The sequence below is a fragment of the Gouania willdenowi genome, unplaced genomic scaffold (genome assembly GCF_900634775.1).
Source record: "Gouania willdenowi unplaced genomic scaffold, fGouWil2.1 scaffold_119_arrow_ctg1, whole genome shotgun sequence".
NCBI lineage: Eukaryota > Metazoa > Chordata > Actinopteri > Blenniiformes > Gobiesocidae > Gouania > Gouania willdenowi.
Window position 1 is genome coordinate 976,565 of NW_021144867.1, and position 23,742 is coordinate 1,000,306.

Consider the following 23,742-nt stretch of genomic DNA (forward strand, 5'->3'; position numbering starts at 1 on the left):
GAACACATTAACACACTGATTAAAATGCTTTATTCTGATGATGGTGTTGATGATAGTAGGTGATGCAGGGTGAGGTTCTGTTCTTTAAATGCTCTCAGTCACTCAGTGATGGAGAAACGTTCCTTTAAGTTTTTCACTGTTAATATTAAACATCTTTACATTCACTCATTTGTCTCGTTATCACTAACATTGTGCTTCACTCTTTCATGTGATCTGTGGATTGTTTTTAATTCATCAACAGTTTAGTTTTAATTTTAGCCTTCTAAAAAATCCAATAATGAATAATTGCAAACCAGAGGAAGTGACATCACTGGTACCATGAGGACAGGAAACAGTCCTATTGGTCTGTACTGGGACCAATCACAGCTTCCTCTGATAGTGGGAAAATAAGGACATTGGCTGCGTTTGATTGCACTTGGAACCCAAAAAGATCCGGGTCGTCAATTTCGACCTCCGAGGAAAATGTGTTTCATTCAGTAAGCGCAGAAAACATGACTGGCCACAGTCAGCTGATGTTTGTTTTCATATTTTTCTAGGAGCAAAAATGCCTTCTAGGGAAATGCATATTAGCTCCTTCAGGGTAAGAGAGAGAAAGAAATGTCATACACTAATGCACCAGCAGTGGGAATCCTGCATGCTTCATTGAACCATAGACTGTAGAGAGTGCATTGAACTATACGGGTATCATTACTTACAAGTGTGAATGGAAATGCCACTAGAGTTATTCTGAACTTTTAGTTACACACATGCCAAATTAGATGGCACTTAAAAGTTGAGGAGAAAGCAACTGTTTATGTCTAACGGAGGGCACCGCCATTTTGCTAAATTTCATTTCCATTTTGCAGTCCCCCGGGGTCCCCAGCTCAAGAGCCCTTTTATTGCACTTTTCCCGATTCATTCTGTCGGATTTATCCGAGTTCCGAGTGCATTTGAATGCAGCAAATGACCCAGTCAGAGTATGTCCATGATCAAAGGTTGGTCAGCGTCCAATAACAGATGAAGAGCAGATAATTGTCCAATCACAGAGGAGTAGGTCAGCGTCCAATCACACTGACAAATGTTGACTTTGTTATTGAGGAATAAAACGGAGGATCATTGGTTCCCAGTGTGAGCTTTTATGATCAAATCCGATTCACTGAAGTTTCATCTTTTTATTTTGAACCTTCATTGATCACTGATCATTGATGATCATCTTTAAAATAGAACATCACAGATCAATGTTCAGATCTTCATCTCTCTCAGAGTCTTCTCCTGGATCTTCTATCTTCACTCCTAGTCCACTGTCCAGGTCTGTGTCAGAGACCAGGATCTTAAGAGAGCCTTCCTCTTCCTCTTCTTCTTCTTCCTCCTTCTCCTCTTCCTCATCCTCCTCTTCCTCTCTGCTGTCAGGGATCAGAACCACTTGGTTCATGGCGTTTGGGTCAATGTCCTCCTTGAACCACACAGACTTGTACCCGTCCTCCACACGGCGTTCCTTAGTCAGGATGGGTTTCACCTCCTTCTCGTTCTCCTCAGGCAGATCTGAGAACTTGAGCTCACTAACTCTCGGCTCCTCCTCAGTGTCCCACACTCCTTTAGATGTTTCTCCTCCATTTCCAGCTGAGGACACACTCCCTCTGTCCTCGTCCTTTTGGAATGCCTCATTGGTGAACTGGATTCCCTCTTTGGGACCTCCAGGGCCGAGCTGTGGGACAAAACCAGATGTTGATCACACACTGATGTTCTCGTCTATGAAGCCCACTTAGGACCTGGTGAAGCTGCTGATGTGTTGGTAAGAGGACTCACCGTGCTGAGGAACCTGCTGGCCTCAAAGATCTTCTGTGAAGCTTTGTCCCCTCTCTTCAGACGATAGACGAGAAGTCCAATGATGAGCAGACACACAAACAGCAGCAGTGCCAGGGATGCTCCTAGAGCAGCCATGTCCTCCACCCTGTAGCCCCCCACCCCTGAAACATACAAACACAGGGTTCCTCTGATCAGACTGGGAACAGGAGACACTGGAGGAACAGAAGGTGTTTAATGGAGACTCTTATTGTGAAAGCCAAACAGTTCATTTCCTGTTGTCGGAGTTTATCTGATTTTTTTATAAACAGAAAATAAACACACCCTCACTGACTAAATATTATTATTATTATTATTATTATTATTATTATTATTATTATTATTGCTATTATTAATGTGTTCATGTGTAACTGGGGGTGATTGTTGGGCTCATGGTGGAGGATGAACAAAGTAAAGTTGATCACTTGGAGGAGCAGTGGTTGTGGAGGAGCTTCCATCAGTGGGAGGTTGGTTAGTGGTTAAAGTGGTTTGGGTTGATGCGTTGGGGTCAGAGGTGGAGGGAGTCACAGGATGGGAGGTGTGGCTGGTCGCAGTGACGCTGCTCGTGGATTGGCTGACAGGACCCGAGGAGGAGGAGGGACTGTTGGTGTGAAGGGTTGGAGTGACACCGGAGGAACTGGTGCTACTGGAGGGACCGGTGCTACTGGAGGAACCGGTGCTGGAGGTGGTTCTAATGGTTGATGGGGGGGTCTCAGAGCTCACAGACGGCGGTGGACGAATTGTTGTTGTGACACCTTCAAAAAAAGGAAATCGTGAAGTTTTACGTTTCTTTGTCAGAGCTTTAAAAACATTCGATGTGTCGCACAAACATTGGAAACATTTAAAGGAGTGAAGTTAGAGCTTCTTCTTCCACTATCTTGCCAACGTTTGACTTCATCTGCTGTTCTTCTTGTTTTCCCACTGACAGCCATCGATGGTGATTCTCCTGCTGACATGCACGCCTCCAGCAGTGTGTGTATGTGTGTTTTCACCTCATCAATGATCTCAGTGTCTAAGATCGTTGGATTTAACTGAGCTAACTAAAGGTTGGAGCTAACTAATGGCTAGAGCTAACTATTGTTTGGCGCTAACTAAACTAACTAATGGTTGGAGCTAACTAATGTTTGTGGCTAACTAAGATGACTAGTGTTCGGAGCTAACAGCTAATTAACTAATGTTTGGAGCTAACTAAGCTAATTAACTAATGTTTGGAGCTAACTAACTAATGTTTGTGGCTAACTAAGATAACTAATGTTTGGAGCTAACTAACTAATGTTTGTGGCTAACTAAGATAACTAATGTTTGGAGCTAACTAATGTTTGTGGCTAACTAAGATAACTAATGTTTGGAGCTAACTAAGCTAATTAACCAATGTTTGGAGCTAACTAACTAATGTTTGGAGCTAACTTAGATAACTAACTAATGTTTGGAGCCAACTAACTAATGTTTGGGGCTAACTAAGATAACTAATGGTTGGAGCTAACTAAGCTAACTAATGTTTGGAGCTAACTAACTCATGGCTGGGGCTAACTAAGATAACTAATGTTTGGAGCTAACTAAGCTAATTAACCAATGTTTGGAGCTAACTAACTAATGTTTGGAGCTAACTTAGATAATTAACTAATGTTTGGAGCCAACTAACTAATGGTTGGAGCTAACTAACTCATGGCTGGGGCTAACTAAGATAACTAATATTTGGAGCTAACTAAGCTAATTAACTTGTGTTTGGAGCTAACTAAGCTAATTAACTTGTGTTTGGAGCTAACTAATTAATGGTTGGAGCTAAATAACTAATGTTTGGGGCTAACTAAGATAACTAATGGTTGGAGCTAACTAAGCTAATTAACTAATGTTTGGAGCTAACTAACTAATGTTTGGAGCTAACTAACTAATGTTTGGAGCTAACCAAGATAACTAATGTTTGGAGCTAACTAACTAATGTTTGGAGCTAACTAAGATAACTAATGGTTGGAGCTAACTAAGGCAAGGCAAGGGAAATGTATTTGTATAGCGCATTTCATTACAAGGCCACTAGATGTGCTTTACATTTAGGCAACACCAACTAAGTGTTGGTGTTGCCATCACGATGTGTTCTCACCCGACTTCACCTCCACGGTCAGCTCTGCTGTGTCTGATTCATCGGTTATCGTGTCAGTCGCCGTCACCTGAGAGCATAAATAAAGCTGAGTCAGCCTTTAAAGCGCAGCTGTTTTCCACATTCAGCATCAGGTGTTTCACCTGTAAGGAGAACGTAGCGTCCTCCACTTTCCTCGCCATGAACAGGAACCCATTGATGAGGTTGAAGTCGCTGTTGCCAATGATGGAGTAGGAGATGTATGGGTTTATTCCCTGAATAATATTAATAATAGGTGCACAAATATTATTCAAACATTTAGTTTGAATGAAAAACATCCACAGAAAATAAAACTTCACCATCTCTGCTCTGATTTCATCTAAAGAAACATTGTTTTTGTGACAATAAGTCACAGTACATTCTGACCATGATCATACATTAGCAGATATATGAGGAGATATGAACCATCATCTCATACCTGACGATACATGAACCATTATCTCATACCTGAGGATACATGAACCATCATCTCATAGCAGAGGAGATATGAACCATCATCTCATACCTAAGGTGACATGAACCATCATCTCATAACAGAGGAGATATGAACCATCATCTCATACCTAAGGTGACATGAACCATCATCTGATCCCTGAGGAGACATGAACCATTATCTCATACCTGAGGAGACATGAACCATCATCTCATACCTGAGGAGACATGAACCATCATCTCATACCTGACGATACATGAACCATTATCTCATACCTGAGGATACATGAACCATCATCTCATAACAGAGGATACATGAACCATTATCTCATACCTGGCGATACATGAACCATTATCTCGTACCTGAGGAGATATGAACCATCATCTCATAACAGAGGAGATATGAACCATCATCTGATACCTGAGGAGATATGAACCATCATCTCATAACAGAGGATACATGAACCACCATCTGATACCTGAGGAGATATGAACCATCATCTCATACCTGAGGTGACATGAACCAACATCTCATAACAGAGGAGATATGAACCATCATCTCATACTGAAGGAGACATGAACTGAGCTTTCATCTCCATCCTTCACCATCAAAAACAGCAGTAACGATTGAAACGTTTCTACAAAGCTTTGGGATGGTTAATATCTGATACTTTGGGATGATTGATATCTGATACTTTGGGATGGTTGATATCTGATACTTTGGTATGGTTAATATCTGATACTTTGGGATGGTTAATATCTGATACTTTGGGATGGTTAATATCTAATACTTTGGGATGGTTAATATCTGATACTTTGGGATGGTTAATATCTGATACTTTGGGATGATTAATATCTGATACTTTGGGATGATTGATATCTGATACTTTGGGATGGTTAATATCTGATACTTTGGGATGGTTGATATCTGATACTTTGGTATGGTTAATATCTGATACTTTGGGATGGTTAATATCTGATACTTTGGGATGGTTAATATCTAATACTTTGGGATGGTTAATATCTGATACTTTGGGATGGTTAATATCTGATACTTTGGGATGATTAATATCTGATACTTTGGGATGATTGATATCTGATACTTTGGGATGGTTAATATCTGATACTTTGGGATGGTTAATATCTGATACTTTGGGATGGTTAATATCTGATACTTTGGGATGGTTAATATCTGATACTTTGGGATGGTTGATATCTGATACTTTGGGATGGTTAATATCTGATACTTTGGGATGATTGATATCTGATACTTTGGGATGGTTAATATCTGATACTTTGGGATGATTGATATCTGATACTTTGGGATGGTTAATATCTGATACTTTGGGATGGTTAATATCTGATACTTTGGGATGATTGATATCTGATACTTTAAGAACCCTAACTGTAGAAGCTACTCTTCATAACATAGATTATTGTTTCCTGGACAGTCAGCTGCTTCCACTAATCAGACACTGTGAGTATCAGGCCATGCTCTACTATTGATGAGTCTTTTTTATACCAACTACACGTTATAGCCATCGTCTGTGGAGCTTTAATACATTACTACTATCTGACCAATGATGAATCTCAGATTGATGCAACACTGGCTCAGTCTCCACTGCTCATTATGATTTATTCATGAAAACCACGTCTGGTCCTTAAAACTGAATTCAAACTCCTTTCTGTAAAACAGGCAGAGAATCATATCAATAAATCAGAAAATAAGACTTACGAACATGGTTAAAAAAACTGGTAAGGTTCTGATAAAAGAAAGCTGATCAATCCATTGCTGTAATCCATAATGAGATGGGCATTAAGCTTACAGATCCCTCAGAAATAAACAATATTTTTATGAGTATTACTCTGAGTTTTATACTTCACAATATGAGGATAATTCATCTTTATTCAATTCATTTTTTAAACCTTTGACATTCTTAAAGTTAATGAAGAAGCAGCTACAGAACAAGGCTTTTACAACAAAGGAACTTTGTTCCACGATTAGGTCCCTAAAAGTTAATTAAACACCACATGGATTCCATTTTGCTACTGATCTTTTTCACATGTTTACAGCTTATGAACAACTGATCACTGATGCACTTCCTGAAACCACGAAACTAGTTTAATCTAATCTCTCTATTGATTGTTGATAATAAAAATATTAGCACGCTGATCGGAAACTGTCCTATCTCTAATTATTGAACTTGACCAAACTGGATTTATTATTAAAAATCACCACTCTTTCACTAATGTACAGACTAATGAATATTCTTTACTAAGCCCAATGTGTCTGAAACACTTTAGAAAGGGCATTTGATCAGGTGGAGTGGGATTATATATTTTTTAATTTACATAGTTTGGTTTTGGTGCAAAGTTTACAGAATGGATCCATATTATTTACTCATCTCCCCTGGCTGTATACCACACAAATAACAACCAGTCATTTTTCTTTTTTTTAGGATGTGGGACCAGACAAATCTCGCTGAGCCCCTTCCCTGTACTGTCTCTACACCTCTGACTGCACCCCAATCCATCCCTCCAACTCCATAATAAAGTTTGCAGATGACATCTGTGGACATCTGACTCTGTGGTGTTCTGCAAACAATCTTACTCTCAACACAAACAAAACCAAAGAACTCATTATAGATTTCAGGAAAAGCAGAACTGACCATCTCCCCATCTCCATAAACGGTGACTGTGTTGAAATAGTGCACAGCTACAAATTCCTAGGCACACACATCATGGACACCCTCTCCTGGACCACAAACACTACATCCACTGTCAAAAAGGCTCAGCAACGCCTCCATTTCCTCCGGATCCTGAAAAGACAACATCTGTAAAAACCTGCAGGTAGCTTTCTACCACTCTGCCATCGAGAGCATTTTAACATATAACATCACAACATGGTACGCAGGCTGCTCAGCTGGAGACAAATCATCACTACAGAAGACATTAAGAACAGCTGAAAAAATCATTGGCTGCCCTCTTCCCTCACTTCAAGACATTGCAACCGATACCATAGAGAGCAAAAAACATCGTCACAGACACTTCTCACTCCGGTCATCACATGTTCACCCTTCTGCCCTCAGGGAGGCCATACAGGACAATCAGATCACACACTACCAGCCTCATCAACAGTTTCTTTCCAAAAGCCATCCACTCACTAAACAATAAACACACACCATAGATACCAGCATAACCCTTACACTGATGAACCTTTTACTCTGACAGACTTTTAACATACCTTATGTTGTTTTTTTTAATGATAACTGTGTCTGTCCTGGCTTGAATCTTTTAGTATACTTGAATGTTGTATGGGAGGCATTTGCAATGTTCTTGTACTTTGTACAATGACAATAAAAGGATTCTGATTCTGATTAAATAGCCGTTAACTGTGTGTAATACATGACCTCATTTATTAACCGTTGGTACGTTCAGATCTGAGCGTAGGACGTGCGTTCGACCAAATTTGACCATATTACAAGCTCCGGTATTAATCAATGCTGACATGATCGTACGCTATGATCAGATCTCACATCTGGTCTAAACTCGTGTACGCATATCTGAGAGGATTAGTGTTGCAGAACAGCAAAATGTGACAGAGTGAGAATTGTCTTAATCAAATAGCAGGATTTACACTTTTAGGCTGTGGATGAATATTTCATTTAACTCTCAGCCTGAGTCCGTTCCATTATGAAAAAACGCTGTTAATTTTCTCCGTTATTCTCTTCCACAGAGTGTATGAATGTGCTCCTTAAATTACAATTTTCACACGTCCTAAAAGAACATCTTTGTTTTTCTTCACTTCAGCTGTGAGGATGATTTTCATTTCAGAAACATTTATTTCCTTGCAAATGTTTGTTTGACCTCAGTGGGCAGGGCCTCTGAACCTGGAATAGTTGAGGGCGTAGCATGACGATCAAATTTAGCCGCAGCATTTATCAACAACTGATCATTGGTGCGCTGGGATTGGTCAGATACCAATGTTTCATAAGTCCCATGTTGGTCCTGTCCTATGACACAATGTGATCTCAGATTTACACACATTTTCACGCAAAGTTCAGACAAGATCAGACAAGAATGAGCCCATTAAACGAATATGTTTAGACCCTCAGTCATGGACAGATCCTTCAGTATTTGGAATAAAAAAGGTCGAGTCAGACTCAAAGATCTGTAGATAACAATAGATAACAACTTAGCATCATTTTCAAAGACCTGCAGCTCCAGAACAGGATGTTCTGTTCTCGCTCTGTTGTGTGTTCCACAATCACAGCTTTATTTTGTTTCCATGTTGGTGACGTTCTGATGTGTGTGATCAAAATAAACCACTGATGGAGATAGTCTCTGACCTCAGTGGCGTTGTAGTCTTCATCCACGGCAATAATCTGCAGGGGCATGTCATCGTTGGTTGGGTCCAACGCCATGGTTCCCACGGCAGAGACGACGGCGTGGTAGCTCCGCCTCTGGAAGCGAGGTTTATGCATACTCTCTACATGAATTCTGATGGTTACAGTGGTTGTGGAAAACTGATGGCTGTTGTTTTTCTGAGATGCCTGAAGGAAGAAAACCACAGTGTGTGAAGGAGTGTGACAACAGCAAGGGAACAAAGGGGCGTGGTTACCAGGACAGTCAGAACAAAGGGGCGTGGTTACCAGGACAGTCAGAGTGACGCTTTCCAGAACATCAGCAGCTTTCAGCATGGTGATGTTCCCCGAAGACTCCTCCACTGCAAAGATATCGTTCTTGTTTCCTGAGAAGAGAAAAGTGTTAAGGGATGAGGAGGCTATTATTATTATTTTTATTAATATTATAAGGCTGCATGTGGAGCTACTAACCGCTAAGCAATGAGAAGACCACCTCCTCATTGATCCCAGTGTCTCCGTCCACAGCAATGATCTGCTTAGGTTTGAGGACCATAGCTCCATCCTGACCACAAACACCACCACTTTATATTATACATTATAGTATAACAGTATCTATTAAACCTGTTACATTTACCTTCATATTGTGTGTGTGTGTGTGTGTGTGTGTGTGCGTGTGTGTTTTACCACTCTCTCGTTGAGGGTGACTGTGGTGGTGTACCCAGGGCTCTGACACACCACCACCCCTCCCCCCAGGGGGTGGCGTTTACAGGGGTCAAACCAGGGGGGTCTGTTGTCCACGTCTGTAATGTTTACGGCGATGGTTGTGGTTGCAGTGAAAGACGGAATTTCAGCCCCTCCTAGTGGAGTATCCTGAAAACACGTTATTTCTTTATTTGTTTATTTAACTTGAGCTGATAAAGCTTCAGTAGTTCTTCGACACATGTTTCTATTTGTAGCCACATGGTTAATCACATGATATGTATTAACATAAATATTGTCGATAACATAAATATATGCACTGCTCTAAAGGGAGTAACATTTATTATCTCACACCACCATTTTTCATTCAGTTTTCAAAACATGACATTTTCGACTTTACATCAAACTATTATTATTATTATTCATATTATTATTATATACATACAAGAGGCTGATATACATTAATACTTCCACAAAATATTTGATAACAATAAACTAGATTATTGCTTTTCCTCAGCTCTATACTTTGAGAAAATAACTTGTTTATATATTGATTTAAAAATATGAAACCTTGTGCATATTGCTTGTGTCCCTCCCCCGGGCCGTTCCACACACACAGGCACGCAAAAACTTTTCCTTGTTGTTCTGATAGTTTTAATAATTAGTTGATATCCTCGCTCTTTACATCCCAGCAACTTTTGTATTTTTAAAAACAGATGATTTCTATTTTCTCTACATGTGGAATATTGTACTACAAGATAATTTCATTTTAACTATTTTGTCTGCAGGAATAATGAATTAGTGTGTTCAATAAATCCTGGCAAATCTCAGCTCCAAACATAGAGCCAGACTTTCTGTGTGAGACTCACCTGGGCTGTGAGGACCAGGTTAACATGCTGCACTGTGTCATAGTCCAGGTCAGCATGGACCAGCAGGTCTGGTTCAGTTGAAGACCTCAGACTAAAGTAGCTCTGCAGGAAACAAAGAGAGAGCAGCTTCATGACTCAGCATTAATCAAAAACATGCTCCATGACTCAACGTTAACCAAAGGGACCTCCTCCACGACTCAGCATTAATCAAACTGACCTCCTTCATGACTAAGCATTATGTGTGAGTGAGTGTTGGTGGTGCCCTCCAACCACCACCAACACTCACTCACTCACACACAACATTCAACCTAAGCAATGTGGGTGAAGTGTCTTGCCCAAGGGCACAATGACCGATACCACTGGAGCGACCGTCCCCCACTGTGGCACCTGGAATTCTCAGTGGTCTCTATCCAACTACTAACCAGACCCAGACCTGCTTAGCTTCCGAGATCTAACAAGATTGGGCACTGACAAGCTGGTATGGCCACATGACTAAGCATTAACCAAAGGGACCTCTTCCATGACTCATCGTTAATAAAAGGAAACTCCTCCGTGACTAAGTGTTAATCAAAGGTACTCATCCATGACTCAGCAATAATCAAATGAATGTCATCCATGACTCAGCATTAATCAAAGCTATATCATCAATGATTTAGCATCAATCAAAGGGACATCCTCCATGACTCAGCGTTAAACAAAGGGACCTTCTCCATGACTAAGCATTATTCAAAGGTGGATCTCACAGAGTCAGGCGTAAGGGTGTAGTAAAGGTCCGGGTGGAGGTCCAAGTCTTGAGCAGGAAAAGCACCGACAAGGGAACGCGGTGGAGTAAACTGAAAAACAGTTTGAAGTAATCAGAGGAACGCAGAGACCTTTTCATTATTATATTAAATTATATTTATTATCTGTAATCATTTATTTAATGGTTCATATCAACATGTTCTCACCTCATCCACGTCCAAAGTGTAGGATTTGCTGGAGAACATTGGAGAATTGTCGTTGACGTTCAGCAGGAGGACCGTGATGGTCAGCTGGAAAAACACAGTCATGTGATCATGTGACCATCTTACAGCCACAGACTTTAAGATTATTATCAATAATGAACTGATCACATCCACACAGTGACTGACTGACAACATTTTCACTGAGTAAAAGTATCTGCTCTAAAGCTGTTCTCAAAGGGTAACTGATCAATAAACTAATATAATCAAAACTCACTCTGCCTTCTGCTCCTGTGGCAGCTTGAAAACATCTGATGTTGATCGTCTCCACCTTTTCCCCCTGCTGAGAGACAACGAGCAAGTTAGAATGTTTAAATTAAAGGTAGAATGTTTAAAAGTTTGAATGTTTAATTGTTTGAGTGTTTAAATGTTTAAATGTACCTCATAGTCCAGAACCTCTTGTGCCTTCAGCTGATTTTCATCTAGAATAAACTTTGGGTTCAAAGGTTCAACAATTGTTAAAGTGACTCCATCCAACGTGTCGATGGTCGTCACCAGAGCCCCAGGCATGTTGTTCTCTGAGAACTCGACTGGAAACGGAGCTGTGCAGACTGACACACACACATGAATACACAGTAACGCACATGAATACACAGTAACGCACATGAATACACAGTAACGCACATGAATACACAGTAACGTACATGAATACACAGTAACGCACATGAATACACAGTAACGTACATGAATACACAGTAACGCACATGAATACACAGTAACGCACATGAATACACCGTAGCGTGCATTAATACACAGTAACGCGCATGAATACACAGTAGCGTGCATGAATACACAGTAACGTACATGAATACACAGTAACGCGCATGAATACACAGTAGCGTGCATGAATACACAGTAACGCACATGAATACACAGTAACGCACATGAATACACAGTAACGCACATGAATACACAGTAACGTACATGAATACACAGTAACGCACATGAATACACAGTAACGTACATGAATACACAGTAACGCACATGAATACACAGTAACGCGCATGAATACACAGTAACGCGCATGAATACACAGTAGCGTGCATGAATACACAGTAACGTGCATGAATACACAGTAACACACATGAATACACAGTAACACACATGAATACACAGTAACGCGCATGAATACACAGTAACGCGCATGAATACACAGTAACGCACATGAATACACAGTAACGTACATGAATACACAGTAACGCACATGAATACACAGTAACGCACATGAATACACCGTAGCGTGCATTAATACACAGTAGCGTGCATGAATACACAGTAACACACATGAATACACAGTAACGCGCATGAATACACAGTAACGCACATGAATACACAGTAGCGTGCATGAATACACAGTAACACACATGAATACACAGTAACGCGCATGAATACACAGTAACGCGCATGAATACACAATAACACACATGAATACACAGCAACACACATGAATACACAGTAACGCGCATTAATACACAGTAACGCACGTGAATACACAGTAACGCACATGAATACACAGTAACGCGCATTAATACACAGTAACGCACGTGAATACACAGTAACGCACGTGAATACACAGTAACGCACGTGAATACACAGTAACGCACGTGAATACACAGTAACGCACGTGAATACACAGTAACACGCATTATTACACAGTAACACACATTAATACACAGTAACACACATTAATACACAGTAACACACATTAATACACAGTAACACACATTAATACACAGTAACACACATGAATACACAGTAACGCACATGAATACACAGTAGCGTGCATTAATACACAGTAACGCGCATGAATACACAGTAACACACATGAATACACAGCAACACACATGAATACACAGTAACGCGCATGAATACACAGTAACGCACGTGAATACACAGTAACGCACGTGAATACACAGTAACACACGTGAATACACAGTAACACACGTGAATACACAGTAACACACGTGAATACACAGTAACACACGTGAATACACAGTAACACACATTAATACACAGTAACACACATTAATACACAGTAACACACATGAATACACAGTAACCCACGTGAATACATGTGGATGATTCAAATCATGTTTAGTAAAGTCAAATTAATCAGATCAAAATTTCTTTACAAATGACTTTAATCAAGAATCAACCATCATTTAGCGTAATCAAAAATATAACCCTCACTTATAAATACACTTTACTTACAATTAAGTCACTTAAAACACACATGGCACACACCACCAATCAATTACAGCTGCAGGGAAAGAGGAAGCCCCGCCCACTCCGGGCGATATTTATAGTGGATGATGATTGGCTGAGCCAAGGTAGAAGGAAAAGCACCGGTTGTATAAGCCAAATCAGCATTATCAGTACGCATGTGCGATTCCCGGGTCAATATATCCGGGTCAGAGTTCACGACTGCCCAGCGTGCCAACAAAGCCCCTGTCTAGCGGAACAACCGGCTACTTATACGGACTTTTAGGAATTTACTTTGCTTAAGGTCGTTTTAAGGCAATATGCAAGGGTCCCATTGTTCAGTGCGTGGCTGTTCCAACGGTACACGTGGGCTTAATTCGTGGATGAAAGAGTTTTGCCCTGTTCAAGAGTGCAATAAAGGAACCTCACGATGTATATGCGACCCGCCATACGTACTCATCCCATTTCCTACTGAAAGAAAAGATCCAGAACGTCGTGCCGAATGGATTAAATCAGTAAGTTTGACATATACTGTACTACATTAAAGCTAACTAGTAAACTAGTATATAAATATTATATTGTGGTGTACATGTTAGAGAGGTGTCTCTCACCCAGCAGGTTTCGGGTGTTTGTTGGCGTCCTTTTCTTTCTCGCCACAATATGCCCGATCCCCCCAGGATCAACTGTCAACATCGATCTCGAGCAGAGATTTATAATCAAGGTTGACAGCCTCTCGTTCCTGCTGTTTTGTCAAAACTATAGGCGCTTTTTGAAATGACAATACCCAAGCGAGGGCCACCAGTTCTTTCTTCCTCTTCCCAGTAACAACGTGTCCACGTCTCTTACAATATTCTTTTAAAACATCCACTTTACAACGCTCAAAATATTCAATATCTTTGTCAGACTCGGCCATGTTTACGTTTTATGATACGAGCTAGGCGGGAGCTGGGTAGTCCTGACCTTTGACCCGGACCAGCATGCTTTGCGCGCAGCGAGATGCCGAATCCGCTTATTCTGCAGTGGCTCCACCATAGACATTATACACATAGACGCCTCATGACGTGCTGGATCGCATGAAACGTTGCCGCCATATTGGACAGGTCTCCTCACTCAGAGAACTATGCCGGCATTTTGTGCAGCTTTTAATTGCAATAACCGACGCAGTATTCAAGCCAGATCCCGCAGGAATACCTTTCACAAGTAAGATTGAACAATACTTTTGGTTTATTTACCATTTATAATATTATGTCATCGTAACGAACGTTATTTACATGTATAAGAGCAGGAACTGGTGCTCTTTCTCTCATTGTCTCTTGCTGTTTTATTCTTCTTCACATTTTGAAGGTTTCCCAGTGACACAGGTTTAAAGAGGCAATGGGAAGTTGTTTTAAGACAGGAGGGTTTTGTTGTTACTAATCTATCAGCGCTGAGCACTTCAAACCTGATCATTTTGACAGGACGGGTCAGATTGTCAAGCTTAGATATGGTGCAACCCTATCTGTCCTCAACTTCCCATGTCATCTACAAAGAGGTGTATTTTTACTCTACATGTTGATAGAGATACAGTATATATGATTCATATGGAAAACAAAAGTTAATATCACACTTTGCTGAACATGTTTTTTTTTCTGTATGTTTAGGAATTAGTGATGTATTGCAGTGTTTTTTTAACCAAGGTACATCTTTTCATTGAAAAAACTGAAAATGAAACTTTGAAGCCTATATATATAATATACAGTTATTCTTATCAAAGTGGCTTTATTTGAATCAAATAAACACAAAATGAGTGTTTTTAATGGGAATCAAATGAACAACAAAATATATTAATATTTTTCAAATTTTGTTTTTCAAATAAAAAGTGCAATCAACAATATGCAGTAAAAAAATGTGTATTGTTTTATATAATGTATTTTCATATTATATAGTTTTATATCATATTTGTATAATATAGAAGTATATTATTATTAATAATAAAGATTATTAAATCTATAATACATTGTGTGTGTGTGTGATAAATTCAAATGAACAATCAAACTTGTACTAATAAAATATCAAATTAATTTATTTATACATTTATCAATATGCCATAACCTACCATGTCTTTGTTAGAGCATTATACAAAGTCTTTAAGCATAAAAGCACGTATTTTTCATTGTTGACAGCGTCCTGTTTTATAACTAAATCTCTGCCGTTTGTAACAAACTAAACCATGTGAAAATCAGGTAAAAATTCGGGGAGTTATGATGATTATTGTAATTAAGGATACACCTTCCTCAGTAGAAATAAATGCAGGCCGGGAGCATTAGAGACCTGTCCAAGATGGCGGCAGTGCTGATTGTCAGCTCCAATAGGCAGCGTCAGTCCGTGAGGCGTCTACATATATAATGTCATACATACATACACACACACAGTAGTGTGTATCTCTGTATGTGTGTGTGTGTTAAGGTACTCATTAACCTATGATTTAATCCTAACTCATATATCTAACAGTTATAAGTATCATAATATGTAAATATATATAGTATATACTGTATCTCTGTTTTACAGTGAAACCACATCTGTTCACTGGGTTATTCTCAGTAAATGATCAGTGGGATATTTCACTGTGTCTGTGAACGGCACTGATAACTTGGTACCAGTAGTCCCGCCCCCCTGAGGTGTGGCCCCATCCCCTGATTACATAATAGCCCGTAATAAAGTCTGTCACAGTCTCAAAGGGCAACTGATGACACAAAGATGCAACACAACCTCTGACAGGAAAGACATGATTGAATGTGGAAAGGTTTCAGCACAAGTCAATCCAGAAACAAACACACAAAAACCTCCAAACATCAGACTGGTTCTAATCGTGGTCCATCGCTGTGGGATGTGATCAGATCTTTAAATCTAACGACTCATGTTGGACGTTACTTTGAATAAAATATGTTTGACAGGAATCAGACTGATGTTCCAGATGTTTGACCGGAATCAGACTGATGTTCCAGATGTTTGACATAAGAATGTCCCGATCTGATCCCGTGATCGGAAATCGGGCCCAATCACGTGGTTTCAGACTGAATCGGAATATATTTATTATCATAATATGGGTGGGCGGTATACCGGTTCATACCAAATACTGCGATATATTTTCATTACGATATACATTTTTAATATACCACCATACCGGTATATTGATTACACAACGTTCGGAACGCTACGCTGCGCCGCGTCAAACCGGAGCCTTTTCAATGTTGCACTGCGAAGGTAAACAGAAGCGCTCTGGTTATGGTGTAAATGGATAAGAAAACTCTGAAGCTGCAGAACTGGTAGAACATGATGACAGAAGAACTTTAGCCCTGTCTGTTGTTTGGTCGACAGAGCAAGTTGGATGCAGAGCGGAGGTGAAGAGTTAGACCGAAGTTCTCAGACGTTTGTGAATAAAAGAGTTCAACAGCAGGTAAATTCCTACAACATTTGTTCTGTTTGGAAGAGACCAAATGTATGGTTAGCCTCTCTGGTAACTAGCCTGATGCTAGTGTGTGTGCGCACTGCGCACAGATGTTTGAGGGTGTGTTTGGCTGCTCTGCACAAGTGTTTGTGTGCGTGCTCGCGCCAGTGTTTGTGTGATTTGCGTGTGCGCGTGTATGTTTGTGTGTGAGAATAGACCATCCTACCTAGGTGAAGCTGCCCCCCACCCCACGCAAAACTCTGTGAAAATGGTCTCAATCGTTTGTGCTGCGTTAGTGCTGAAAGAATGACTCTAATACTTTACATGCTCGGGACCTGCAATGCCAATGATATTAAGTTGTCATACTTTCCGTCAAGAAAAACATACATTTCAATCTGTGAAACTAAATGAGTTGAGTAAGCATTAAGAGTACATTACTGGCCTTGCTTTACAACACTGTGACCTGTTGGGTATTTTAAGATGAGGCACTATTCATTTTTATTCTAGACATTTTTATTAAATATTATTTAATCTTGCACTAAAGTCTAAAGTTATTTTTCTTATTTATTTATTGCTTGATTGATCAAGATATGTCACAGAAGTACTGTGTTTAGGGTTAAATGTTAAAATAAGGTGAATAAAATAAATAAGGGAAATCCTGATCTGTTTTTTATCTTTCTAATGTATTATAGAAATATCGGATCAGCACTTGGTATCGGACAAATCTCAAAATCAAAGGAGTCGGACTCTGGGGCAAAAAACCTGATCGGGACATCCCTAGTTTGACAGGAATCAGACTGTTGTTCCAGATGTTTGATAGGAATCAGACTGTTGTTCCAGATGTTTGATAGGAATCAGACTGATGTTCCAGATGTTTGACAGGAATCAGACTGATGTTCCAGATGTTTGATAGGAATCAGACTGATGTTCCAGATGTTTGATAAGAATCAGACTGATGTTCCAGATGTTTGATATGAATCAGACTAATGTTCCAGATGTTTGATATGAATCAGACTGATGTTCCAGATGTTTGATATGAATCAGACTGATGTTCCAGATGTTTGATAGGAATCAGACTGATGTTCCAGATGTTTGACATGAATCAGACTGATGTTCCAGATGTTTGACAGGAATCAGACTGATGTTCCAGATGTTTGATAGGAATCAGACTGATGTTCCAGATGTTTGATAGGAATCAGACTGATGTTCCAGATGTTTGACAGGAATCAGACTGATGTTCCAGATGTTTGACAGGAATCAGACTGATGTCCCAGATGTTTGATAGGAATCAGACTGATGTTCCAGATGTTTGATAGGAATCAGACTGATGTTCCAGATGTTAGACAGGAACAGGAAGTCTTATTTGTGGTTAAACATAATGTGAAGTTGATCTCAGTGAATCAGTAAAAACATAAAGCTTTAAGATGTAAAGCTTTGTATCTGATAATCATTCTATAGATACATTCAATACATACAGTATCTGTTGTAGTTTAAAATATCCAGAGAAAAGAAAGAAGGTGAAACATCTCTGCTCGTCTATCATCTTTAGTTTAGTTTGATATAAAGTCATAAATACTCACGCTGTTCAGTTGTTTGAGCTGTGGTTGTGGTTCCATGAAAACTCAGAAGAAGAAAGATGAAGGTTGTTCTCACAGGGAAGTGAAACTCGTCCATGTTTGTGTTCGCCCAACATAAAATGATGTTCTTCGTCTTCTTTATCTGCTCACATTTACCATGGCAGCGGACTTTCACCTGCCATAAAAACCAGCTCTGTTCAACACGCACGCACGCACGCACGCACGCACACACACACACACACACACCTCATCATGTGACCTGATTCCTGTTTATGGAGTCAAACAAACAAACCACAGCAGCACATATTTATGCCTGATATATAATATAATACAGGTGTTGTTTATATATAAATATTTATTATTCTATATCATATACATTACGGGTTATATATAAATGACTCCATCACCTCATTAGAGGAAGTATACTGGCAGCATTAAGAACTACATCAGATGTTTGACCAAAGTGATTCTAATATGTGAGGCTGGAAAGATTCCAACATAGTTCCAATTCTTAGGAAAGGTGACAGGAACATTTGTGGCAACTACCAAGGTTTATCACTTCTCTCTATAGGCGCTAACATTCAGTCTGTTGTGCTACTAAATAGATTAAATACGCTTATCTCGTCAAATATTTTACTGGAGACACAATGTGGATTCAGAAGTGGTAGAATAATAATAATAATGAATTTTATTTATAATGCACTTTACATTTCAAATAAAATCTCAAAGTGCTACATGGTAAACAGGATAAAAATACAATACAATACAACAATAAAAGCAAGACAAGTTCAAATTAGCTATAGGCTTTTTTAAAAAGGAAGGTCTTTAGTCCTTTTTTAAAAGCATCCACCGTCTGTGGAGACCTAAGGTGGTCAGGAAGGGCGTTCCACAGACGAGGAGCGGCAGCTTCGAAAGCCCTGTCCCCCATAGTCATGAGCCGCGTCCTGGGCGCGAGCAGACGGTGCTGTTGGCCTGACCGGGTCCTGGTTGCGGTGTGTGGTGTGAGGAGGTCAGTGAGGTAGGTGGGGGCATCACCGTGCAGACAGTGGTGGGTGTGTAGGAGGACCTTGTACTCTATGCGGGCGGAGATGGGGAGCCAGTGGAGAGTGCGGAGTATGGGGGTGATGTGATCGTATTTCCGCACCCTCATCAGGACCCTGGCAGCGCTGTTTTGGACAAACTGGAGTTTTTGGATGTTCCTGCCAGGGATCCCGATGAGGAGAGCGTTACAGTAGTCCAACCTGGAGGAGACAAACGCATGGACGAGCCTCTCTGCAGCCGAAAGGGAGAGGAAAGGACGAAGTTTTGAGATGTTACGGAGGTGAAAAAAAGAGGTTTTGCATATGTGGGTGACATGGTTGTCGAAGGAAAGGTGGGGGTCAAACTTCACCCCAAGGTTGGTAATGGAGGGAGAGAGGGGAATGCTGTGGCCAAAAATTGAAACTGAGGCGATGGGGGAGGTACGGAGTTGTTGAGGAGTACCAGTTTGGATGGCTTCTGTTTTTGAGCCATTCAGCTGCAAGAAGTTTTGTCTCATCCATGCGTTTATCTCCTCCAGGCAGGAGCTGAGACGAGTGAGGGTGGCAGAGGGGGACCCAGAGGGGGAGACCTTGAGGTAGAGTTGTGTGTCGTCAGCGTAGCAGTGGAAGTTAATTCCGTGCCTGCCGACGACACACCCGAGGGGAAGCATGTAAATAGTGAAGAGGGTGGGGCCGAGCACGGAGCCCTGGGGGACCCCACAGGTGATAGTGTGGGGGCGGGATTTAGCATTCCCCAGGACCACGTACTCGGTCCTGTCAGTGAGATAGGAACGGAACCAGTGAAGGATGGTGTCAGAGAGGCCAATGTGCTGGAGACGGTGGAGAAGGATGTTGTGGTCGATGGTGTCGAAGGCAGCAGAGAGGTCGAGAAGAATGAGGAGGGATGTGGAACCGGAGTCGGAGGTCATCAGCAGGTCATTTGTGACTCTGATGAGCGCTGTTTCTGTACTGTGGGAGGGGCGGAAACCAGATTGGAATTTTTCATGTAGGCTGTTAGTTTTGAGGTGATTGTGGAGCTGTGAGGAGACTACTTTTTCCAGGATTTTGGATATGAATGGGAGGTTGGAGATGGGACGGTAATTTGATAAGTTTTCAGGGTCAAGAGAAGGTTTTTTCAGGAGTGGTTTGATTAAAGCTGTTTTGAGGGAAAGTGGGACGTTGCCAGTTTTCAGGGAGAGATTGATGATTTTTGTTATGAGGGGGCTAATGATTTGGTTGTGACTTTTGAGCAGAGGAGAGGGAATGGGATCCAGGGAACAGGTGGATGGTTTTGAGGTGCAGACAATCTTCTCGACCTCCTGCTGCGTTGTGGGTATGAAGTGTGTGAGATGTTGTTTAACGGGTGTGGTCGAGATGTCATGGATGGAATTTTGAAGAGGTGCGAGAGATGAGCGGATATTGTCAATTTTGGATGTAAAACTGTCAAGGAAAATGTTGCAGTTTATTGCTGTAGGTGTGTGATGTGATGGGATCTGTGGTTTGAGGAGATGGCTGACAGTGGAAAATAGTTTTTTTGAGTTTCCTGGGTTGTTATTGATGACTGTTGAATAGTGTTCAGACCTGGCGGTGGAGAGGGCTTTTGCGTAAGTGTGTTGATGTTCCCGGTAGGCCAACTTATGCACCGTCAGGCTAGATGTTTTGCTGGCTCGCTCCAGGGCGCGGCCCAACCTTTTCATGGCCCTGAGCTTGTCTGTGAACCAGGGAGCTGAACGGGTGAAAGTGACGGTCCGGGTTTTTTGTGGGGCATGAATGTCCAGGATGGAGCTGAGGTTGTCGTTGTAGTAGTCCATAAGATCGCTGACTGATGAGTACAGAGGGGGTGAAAGAAGCTGAAGGTGCTGGGTAAAGGAGGTGGAGTCGATGTTCTTGGTGTTCCTGTATGTCATCTGCCGTTTTGGTTTATTGAGATGAGATGATAAGGGGACTTTGATTGTCACTGCCTGGTGGTCTGAGACGCCAATGTCATGAATGTGGAGATCTGTGAGAGGGATGGAGTCTGTGATGATCAAGTCCAGTATATGGCCCTTATTGTGTGTGGGTCCATCAACAAGCTGCTGTAGGTTGAGGCAATCCAGGACCTGTTTAAAATCAGATGTTTGTCGGGAGGTGTGAGAGTCCATGTGTATATTGAAATCCCCAATAACCAGGATATTTTTGTGTGATGTGCATAGGGAGATGAGAAAATCATGTATGTCTGAGATGAAGGTTGGTTGTGATTTGGGGGGGCGATAAATGAGGGCTGAGAGGGGATGTTTGCATTGAAGGACCAAGCTTTCAAATGAAGTGACATTGGGCACAGGCAGAGGAGAAAGGTGAATGTTTTCACGGAATATTACAGCAAGCCCCCCACCACGTCCGGTTGTGCGGGCCTTTTCCAGGTACGAGTACCCAGGGGGGCATGCCTCATTGAGGACTGAGTAGACCCCAGGCTGTTGCCAGGTCTCAGAGAGGCACATAATGTCAATGTCTTTATCTAAGATGTGGTCATGCATAAGTCCAGATTTATTTGACAGAGATTGAACGTTTAGTTGTTGTAGTGTGAGATGTGTTTTTGAGTCCAGTTTTTTGTTTAATGAGCGGAGGAGAGTGAAATCCACTCCGGGTTTTCTGTTAACTGTACCTGGGGCGGCGGCGTTCTGATGACGTAGCTGGTGATGACGATGACGTGTCTGCTGTGCGACGGGACGTGCTAGAGACCAGAGGGACGCGATGGAGCCGCAACCGCCGTGTCTGTTCAGAGTGAACCGGCGGCCGGATCCCCGGTGGATGTAGCGAGGCCTGTATGGCAGACCCAGCTGCACTGGAGCTCGGCCTTCAGACCTCACGATGTGTGGAGAAACACCGGCGCTAGCGGTTAGCCATAGAGCCGGCGAGCAGAGACTGATGACGGCGGCCATGCAGGCGGCGATAATCCCCAGACTCCACAGCAATACCACTCCACGTATTTAATCCAAAAATGTCAGGGGAGGACGGATTCTACAGAGAAGCGGCGAATAGTCAGCGCCAGCGTCCTCTCCGCGCACAAGAAGAACAATGGACATGATATTCTGTTTGAGACAAGTTCAGGAAAAGTCAAGCAGAACATGCTGCTTTACATTGGTTTTTTTAAGACTTCAGTGAAACATTTGATACTGTATTACAACAAGGCTTTTGGTGTGTCCTCAGAAACTATGGAACCTGGTAACTATTAAGCTAATGTTTAAACGTTTGACATTCAATATAAAGACCAGCTATGCTTGATGTGGCCTTCAAGGACTGACCAGAGGTTTATATTCAGACTAGACGTGAGACTGACCTGTTCCATGGTAGTACCCTGGTAGCACACAGTGACACTGACCTGTTTATGGTAGTACAAACAAAATATAAGATACAAATAAAATATGAAGAAAATATGATGAAATATGAACAAATTATGATAAAAAAAACCAAACAAAACAACCAATCAACAACAGTTAGTAGTTGCTTCAACTGACTGCAGATGATGACACCATCACAGCCAGGTTACCTGGTTCATTACATGTATACACACATATATATATATATATATATATACTGTACATATATATATATATATATAACTCCATCACAGCTATGTTACCTGGTTCATTAGTGACACTGACCACAGAATGTGTGTCTACATGGTGTTGGTTGGTTTTCCTCTTCGTCTCTGTGGGAGGTGGAGCAGAGAGGTCTCGTCCTGTCCTGGTGCTTCCTGTCTTGGTGCTTCCTGTCCTGGTACGTCCTGTCCTGGTACTTCCTGTCTTGGTGCTTCCTGTCCTGGTACGTACTGTCCTGGTGCTTCCTGTCCTGGTACTTCCTGTCCTGGTACGTCCTGTCTTGGTGCTTCCTGTCTTGGTACGTCCTGTCCTGGTACGTCCTGTCTTGGTGCTTCCTGTCTTGGTACTTCCTGTCCTGGTACGTCCTGTCCTGGTACTTCCTGTCTTGGTGCTTCCTGTCCTGGTACTTCCTGCCCTAACTATGCTGAGCACCTGCTCATGGCCCCGCCTGCATCCCTGTCCTGGATCCGAAGGACAGGATGGTGAACTGGTTTGACCGAGACCTAAACTAAAAACCAGATGTGATAGAAGTGTGGATTCCAGATGTTGAAGCAGGTGATCTTTGTTCATTCTTTACAGATCAGTTCTGATCAGGGTCAGAACTCACTTATTGATCAAT

The 23,742-nt window shown here is 41.4% G+C and overlaps 1 protein-coding gene across 2 annotated transcripts; it reads right to left on the reverse strand.

Moving 5' to 3' along the window:
- Positions 1–11: 11 nt before the first annotated feature.
- LOC114458427 (cadherin-related family member 5-like) lies at positions 12–23,188 on the reverse strand. 2 transcript variants are annotated; one of them, XM_028440793.1, is made up of 17 exons: positions 23,165–23,188; positions 22,862–22,903; positions 18,530–18,719; positions 11,702–11,871; positions 11,538–11,603; positions 11,267–11,350; positions 11,063–11,152; positions 10,320–10,421; positions 9,436–9,621; positions 9,223–9,313; positions 9,040–9,137; positions 8,737–8,940; positions 4,060–4,170; positions 3,920–3,986; positions 2,247–2,576; positions 1,786–1,946; positions 12–1,684 (listed from the first exon to the last, which is right to left on the reverse strand). In XM_028440793.1, the coding sequence occupies exons 1-17, from the start codon at positions 23,171–23,173 to the stop codon at positions 1,208–1,210; spliced, it is 2,478 nt and encodes an 825-aa protein (XP_028296594.1). In that variant the 5' UTR covers positions 23,174–23,188; the 3' UTR covers positions 12–1,207. The 2 variants fall into 2 exon arrangements, with proteins under 2 accessions (XP_028296594.1, XP_028296595.1); XM_028440794.1 differs by lacking the exon at positions 2,247–2,576.
- Between the last annotated feature and the right edge of the window lie 554 nt (positions 23,189–23,742).

Bases quoted from the DNA above. Each gene is read 5' to 3' on its own strand.
- LOC114458427 (XM_028440793.1), bottom strand. The intron at 18,720-22,861 runs GTCAGTCTCACG...CGTGTTGAACAG, and splicing joins AGGGTACTACCATGGAACAG to AGCTGGTTTTTATGGCAGGT. The intron at 10,422-11,062 runs GTGAGATCCACC...TGTTTCCTGCAG, and splicing joins ACACCCTTACGCCTGACTCT to AGCTACTTTAGTCTGAGGTC.